The 6964-nt window shown below is 40.3% G+C and overlaps 1 protein-coding gene across 3 annotated transcripts in view; it reads right to left on the bottom strand.

Annotated features, from left to right (window-relative positions):
• The window catches only part of LOC148017186 (P-loop containing nucleoside triphosphate hydrolases superfamily protein), a 63665-nt gene extending 57323 nt beyond the window's left edge, over positions 1–6342 (bottom strand). For 2 of the 3 annotated variants that reach the window (XR_015687887.1, XM_087663072.1), the window contains exons 1-4: positions 6100–6342; positions 5584–5736; positions 5058–5147; positions 4857–4985 (exon numbers count right to left, since the gene is read on the bottom strand). Coding sequence is in view for 2 of the 3 variants with exons in the window: in XM_087663072.1 (XP_087519198.1) it covers positions 4857–4985; positions 5058–5147; positions 5584–5736; positions 6100–6273 (546 nt within the window). In the remaining variant the exon portion in view is untranslated. The remainder of the gene's footprint in view (positions 1–4856; positions 4986–5057; positions 5148–5583; positions 5737–6099) is intronic. The other variant, XM_087663071.1, reaches the window with a different exon arrangement.
• Between the last annotated feature and the right edge of the window lie 622 nt (positions 6343–6964).

Raw genomic sequence — 6964 nt, forward strand, 5'->3', positions numbered from 1 at the left:
CTACTTTGGCATACCCTATACAAGCATCTCAATTTGATGGCGAGCTTCACAAAAGAAGATGGTGGGTGACTTCAAGATTTCATTCCTGTTCACACTCTTTGCCCCAGCCACTTGAGGGGCAAGTAGCATAGGCAACCCCATCCATCATTTGCTTCAAAGAGGACTACTATACCGCTTGAGTTGGTTCACACCAACCTTTGCAAACCTATGGGCACAATCTCCCTTGGGAAGGCGAAGATCTTATGCTAATTGACTATTTCAGCCGTTACGTCTGGCCCTACTTCTTGGAGTACAAGAGCAAGGCATACTCCAACTTCTACAAGTGTAAGGTGTTTGCAAAAACACGTGTCTTTCAAGTTCGGAGGTATACGTGCAAATTGCAATGGTCAGTTTTGTTCTAACAATATTACAGTTTTTATATACATCCATTAACAAAACAACAACAAGAATAGGGAGAGCATGAATGCCAATAAAGAAAAAATTAGATTGATAATGATAGAAAAGAACATAAGATTCATTATCTTCATCAATCAAAAATAGATCGAGAGGGTATGTACGAATGGATCGACATCCCTAAAGAGATGCATCCCGTAGTTATAAAAAGTCATGTTGTTTAAAAGGAGTTTTGCTTTCATTTAAAGTATTTTATTTTTTACTTCCACACCCTCCTAAAACAAAACTTCATTTCTTCATTTTCTCAGTTTTGCAAGGATTACGGCATTCAAGTGGAGTGCTCCCGTCCGAACACACCATTCAAGAATGATGTGGTGCAACATGCCAATCAAATCATGCTAGAAATGGCCCAAGAGCATAAGAGTTTACCTCATTCCCTTTTGGGTGAGGCAGTGGCTACAGTGGTTTATATCAACAACAAGTCCCCCACTTCACCATTGAAGGATATGACACCCTATGAGACTTTCTTCGAGAAGAAGCCTTCTATATCCCACGTTCACATCTTTGGGTGCAATCCATATGTCTATATGGATGAGAAGAAAAGAGGGAGCAAACTCAAGTCCAAGTTAAAGAAGCTTATCTTTGTGGGCTATAGTACGACTACGAAGGGCTATTAGCTCTACGACCCAACAAAAAGAAAGACCAAGGTGAGCAAAAATATGATCTTCGATAAGACTACAGCCTCTAAAGATCCTATTGACGATTCTTCTGTTGCAAGTGGTTCCTCATCATTGATTGACCCGTCCCCACCATCCACCTCTCCCCTTCCTTCCAAGTTACCCATTTGCGCCCCTTTTTCGTCTGCTACTCCCTCTCCTTCCTCTCCTATACCATCTCCATCTCCTTCTTCCCTTCAATCCTTGACAACTCCTGAAAGCAACCTTCCTTCTCAGATAAGGTGGTAAATAACCTAATTAAGCACTAACTACAACAAGCATAAAATTCACATAAACTAAAAATGCACACTTACGACTTAAATCTTGGACATTGGACATCCTGTTGGCGCCAAAATTGGCACCCCTTGCAGTATCCCTTTATCTTATATTACAAATAAAAGGAGTACAAATGCGATCCTCTAATCTCCCCCACTCATCCAAGTGCTTGTTCCTGTCAAAACTAACCAACAAGCCTCCAAACCAATTTGCACCTTGGTTTGCTTGGAGATTGGCCTTCACCCTACTCGTTGAAAGACAAATTCAATCCTAAGTTTGACATTGGCTAGCTGGCCTCTTGAAACTCCCTAAAGTTCCTCAACTTCGGCTGCTAGAATTCAAGTCCTAGGCTCTCAATTCTAAGCACGCATCCCAAGGCAGTTGTCAAAACCTTGATTTATACTATAAATTAGAGTTTACAACAAAGATTGACTGAAATCTCTTTCTCTAATGGCTCAAACTGCTGGAAAATCCTGAGATAACTTGAAAAATGGCTAGGGGATAAGAAAGAATGTTGTAGAGAGAGAAATTTCAAAGTTTCATCATGAGAAACGCTGAAAAGCTACTGTTGCCTTGCTCAAACAACCATGGAAGCTGTCGCCTAGCGCTTAGGACCACCAAGAAGACTTGCCCCCTCTTGTATGCTATCATTTGCACTAGAAGGACCTTGGGCTGCTGTCACCTGCTCTTGGAGGGCTCGAAATTGTTGTCACATGCTATAGGACTAATCCTTGATAGCTGCAAATCACATCAGCAACATCTCCTTGCTCTCTAACAACCTCCTTCTCTCTCACAATGGTTGGAATGGACTTCCAACAGTCCCTAAAAACGTTTTTTCCACTTGCATGGGCAATTTTTGCTAAGTGGCAACCTTTTAATCCCATTTTGCAACATTATCTAACTTATTAAATTAATTTTTAAATTATTATTTCTAAAAATTACTTTAATAGTTATTCTAATGCTCAAAATTTTACTTTTACCAACCAAATAATTAAATTGTCTAGGCCAATTTATCTTTCAAGTACCCCTAAGCAATTATTGACCCTTAGACTAGCATTAATTAATTAATTAATTGATGCCTAGTCTCTAATATTAGTGGATGTCACCACTAATATTAATGGCCAATAAATTGGTCTATACCCAAATCTAACACCATATACCACCTAGTACCTAACAGACATAACTTATTACAACTTTTACCTTTGGCACCCATTGCATCCTTAGGGTCCTTGGCTTGTTACCATGAAATAACTACCATGTGCAAAACATATGCTAAACAACCTTGCAGATTTAATTGATACCTTAATCAAATGTTATCGACAAGATTAGAGCATCTCAAAATTTCACATCCCCATGGCAGCTCCTTCTTCTACCTCATCATCGAGTATTCTTAATCCTTTCCCATCTCTTCAAATTTCTTTTGGGGAATTGAGTTATAAAGGGGGGAGTCTTCTTCATCGAATGATGGGAATTTACCTTCTCTTAGTGAGGGAAAGGCCCTTCACAGACAAGTACATTGCATGTACAGAAGGCTACTCGATCTCCTTTGCAATAGAATAAGCCTATCACCATTCCTAGGTAGTATCAGTGGCTCATGTAAGAGTTAGGGAATACTTATTTTCCTAAGACACCTATGGCCCACGCAAATCAGCCAAGATTCAAGCCCCAGCAAAATAGTTTCTTCTATGTAAACTATGTCCTTAGGTCACAAATTCTTTAGGATCATGAGCCTACTACAATTACTAAGGCTCTTGCACAAGAGATTTGGCACAATGCTATGTAGGCCAAGTCTGATTTTATTACATTGAACCAAACTTGGGAGTTTGTTACACGTCCTAAGAAGCGGAAGGTGATTGGTATAAAGTGGATCTATAAGGCCAAGTATCTTGGATCCTTAGACAAGCATAAGGCATGGCTTGTTGCCAGGGGATTTGCCTAGCATACGGGGTTGGATTACTAAAAAGCCTTCATACTTACAACTCAAATATACACTATTTGAGCTATCTTGGCTCTTGCAACTCATCACCATTGGTCTGTTTTTCAAATGGACGCCAAGTTTGCCTTTCTAAATGGTGTCTTGGAGGAGGAGATTTATACCTCACAACCTCCTAGTTTTCTTGTGTAGGGAAAAGAGGACCTTTGGCCTTTAGCATTCTGCACTTTCTCTCATCCATTTACAGCATTGATTCATTCACTTCAAAGTTCTCTTTCTTTGTTGTTTGTGTTTGTGTTTTTGCATTTGCGCTTTGCCTTTCGGGTTTGCATTTATTGCGTTGTTGTTTAAGTTATTGTGTCATCTCAGTAATGTTTGTACATTTTGTGTTTTTTTTGTGCAAACCCTAACATATCTTCACATTACTTGCCTAAAAAGAATACATATTGCACATTTTGTCAAAAATTCAAACAACATAGATGATAATTGTTGCTCAAATTAAAGGGTCTTCGACCCACACCCAAGCTCAAACCATCCACAACTAAGGGTCTTCTACCCACACCTAAGCAAAACTCATTACCAATCCCAAAATCAACCTCAATCCCCTTCAATAACGGTAATATCACTCCATGTAAATAGTGCAAATTCTTCACCCCTAGTATTCATGTCCATCAATGGCTTCTTCCTTGTGTAGTGGACTCTAGATCTCCCCATCAATCAATGCCTTATGGCCTATCTAACTTATTCAGTCATCATCCACCATTAGGCAAGAGTCTTATGATTCCTATGTTACCTCTAGGATCCTTAGGCTCATTAAGCTACCATCCTTTAGGCTAAGCTAGGCTTGTTTTTTCATAGGTAATCTAGCTAGATCTTTAGGCTACATCAACTCCATAGGCTACCTAGGCCACTTTAGGCTACCATCTTTTTGTTTATCCTCCATAGCACACCAATTCGCTTCACTTTTCATTTACTTTTGCTATGCATATACTTATTCAAATTCATTTTTCACTTCAAGTAGCAAAAGCATCACAATATGAAACGACTAGTACTTACATGCTTGATTTTATATTTCACTTTAAAACTAACATTGTAGGTATCTACCAATCCTGTTAAAGCTTGGTTTTTTTATTCTTACCTTGATGAGTATTCCCTCATATCCTTGATCACGAACACAAACTCAAGCAACTAACTACAATCATTGCTCTTACATGTGAAGGCTAAATCCACTTGACGGTCTTACATGTAGAGGTTTTATTTTGCTTGTTTGTTGAATGTTCCATGCTTTCTACACATGTTCTTCTTTTGACTTTCACCCATATGACTTTTACTTCCACATGGGAGGATCATAGCTCTTGTTCACATGGTATTCATATACTCTCTCTCTCTCTCTCTCTCTCTCTCTCTCTCTCTCTCTCTCTCTCTCTCTCTCTCTCTCTCTCTGTGGCTCTTGTTAACATTGGCATTAAATTTATCTTTAGTGTTGCGGAACCCAATGATGCACCTAGGATACCTAACCTCAATAGAATATGCCATACCTCATCTAATATAAGCATGGATAAACTGCTCTGCAATGTTGATGCTTGAATAAGATTCTCTGAAAGGCACAGTGCTAGACATGCTGGTGTCGTTACAATGATATCAGGCAGTCCAGCTAGCACCCCTCTCTGTACACACAGCACCAATGTAAGACATGTATCCTTCAATGAATCACAATGAATATTTATCAAGAGCTTTACCAGGGCACTGGCAGACATTGTGCTGGTCAGTTGCACAGCTTTCCAAGTTCCTCCACAGTGTTCCAAAAGTGACATCACCTCTGAGTGTACCTACACGTGTAGAACAAATAGCTTACAAACTGCACGTATAAAAGCTTCAGAAACAACATCAACTTCATATATTATTTCTCCCAACTTGAAGCTCAATAAAAACGCCCATTCTAGAAGGCAAACATGGTTAGCTGATATATGAGCTGTAGTTCATAATTGAGGGTTTTAGAAGGTCAATTGACTTGCTTGGCAATACAAGGCAACTTGTCCATCTTGTGCTTATATACTTTCATATAATAGACTGAAGTAGGCATTTTTTTTTATCTTAGTGAGGATTGTTGTCTCGGGGATAAACATCTTCCAGGGCAAAACTGTTTTTCTCTTCTTTTCTATTTTCCAAATCAATGTGGACTAGATATGTTATTTTGAAGTGATGCCACAAAACAGGGTCTTGTAAGCTTTTATTTATGTTTGTTTTCAATAAGGAGCAACTCACCTGCTGGCAAAGCTCCCGGGTGGGAACTAGCACCAGAGAGCTGGGCCCTGATGCACCGCTTTTGCGAGAAAGGCACTGCTGAAGCAATGGAAGGAGGTAAGCGAGGGTCTTCCCAGAGCCTGTTTTGGCTCTAGCTACAACATCTTTACCTTCCTGCACAATGCAACCAAATTACTACTATCATCATCTTCAGCATCATCATCGTTATCACATAGTGAAATATTGAAAATAATAATATTAGTAATATTAATAATAATCACATTATAAAATATTGAAAATAACACAAGTAAAACACGCACACACAGATCCCCCCAACCCACCACAGGGAAAACACATAGACAGGTTATCTTTTCTTCCCTGCACAATGCAAAGAAATAAAATCGCGATTAAGAAGATTAAAACACACGGGCGTGCGCGCTAGCAAGAATTGAGCTTGCAATCAAGCTCCTCCGCTGATGAAAGAATGGCGGAAACTTTTGCCTGTGAAGGAGAAGCGGCATAAAAGCAATAACATACAAGGACAAGAGGGATTGCTTTGAGCTGGATAGGAGTAGGCTTCGAGATGTCCCGCTTGGCGAGGGCACGCAGGAGGCGAGGGTCCAGGCCCATCTCTTCAAAGCCAAGCTCCTCTTCTTCTTCCTCCTCTTCCTGGTTCTTCGTCTCGGGACCCTTGCTGTGCGCCATTAGCATTCAAACTCCAGTTGCACGCTCTCTCTCTCTCTCTCTCTCTCTCTCTCCTAATCAGCCCCAAGCATAGTTATAGCCCCGTGGTAAAACATATATATAGGTTGAATTAAGATTGCCAAGGTGCCGAGACAATATTATTTAGGCTCAATTAAGGTTGCAATTCTATACTATTAGTTAACGAGAGGTGGGGGACGGGTGCCACGTGGTAGCCCTCACCTCCCCCACAAGAAAAACAAGAGAACGTGGGGGCGGGTGCTGGATACGCCCCCCCCAAAAATCGCACCCGCGCTGGGCGAGTCCAGGCGTGGAGCGCCTAGTCATGAATTATTTCTGAAATCTTGGCCTTCCAAAACGCACCCCACCCATAGAAAATGATGGTCCTTTTTAACCACCAAAAGCTATGGCTATGATACACATTCTTACATATATTAAGATGAACTAGGCACTCCGTACTTAAAATTCTTCTAGCGTTGGCACTTCATACAGGTGTTTGAAGCGCTGATATCAATTAGGGCACTTCACATCCCAAAGTACAGCCCATGTGGCAAGGGGATTCTGTACTAATGATTAAGAAACCCTATTATCTTGAGAGACCCCCAAAGAAACCAAATGTGAGAGACCCCATAGCTTTTGTGTTATGTATAAGTATTTATGGATTTAAGAATCACTTAAAAATTATCATTAAATGAGAGGC

Source organism: Lygodium microphyllum, chromosome 22 (assembly GCF_053477565.2).
Source record: "Lygodium microphyllum isolate KBCC chromosome 22, Lygodium_microphyllum_v1.1.10, whole genome shotgun sequence".
NCBI lineage: Eukaryota > Viridiplantae > Streptophyta > Polypodiopsida > Schizaeales > Lygodiaceae > Lygodium > Lygodium microphyllum.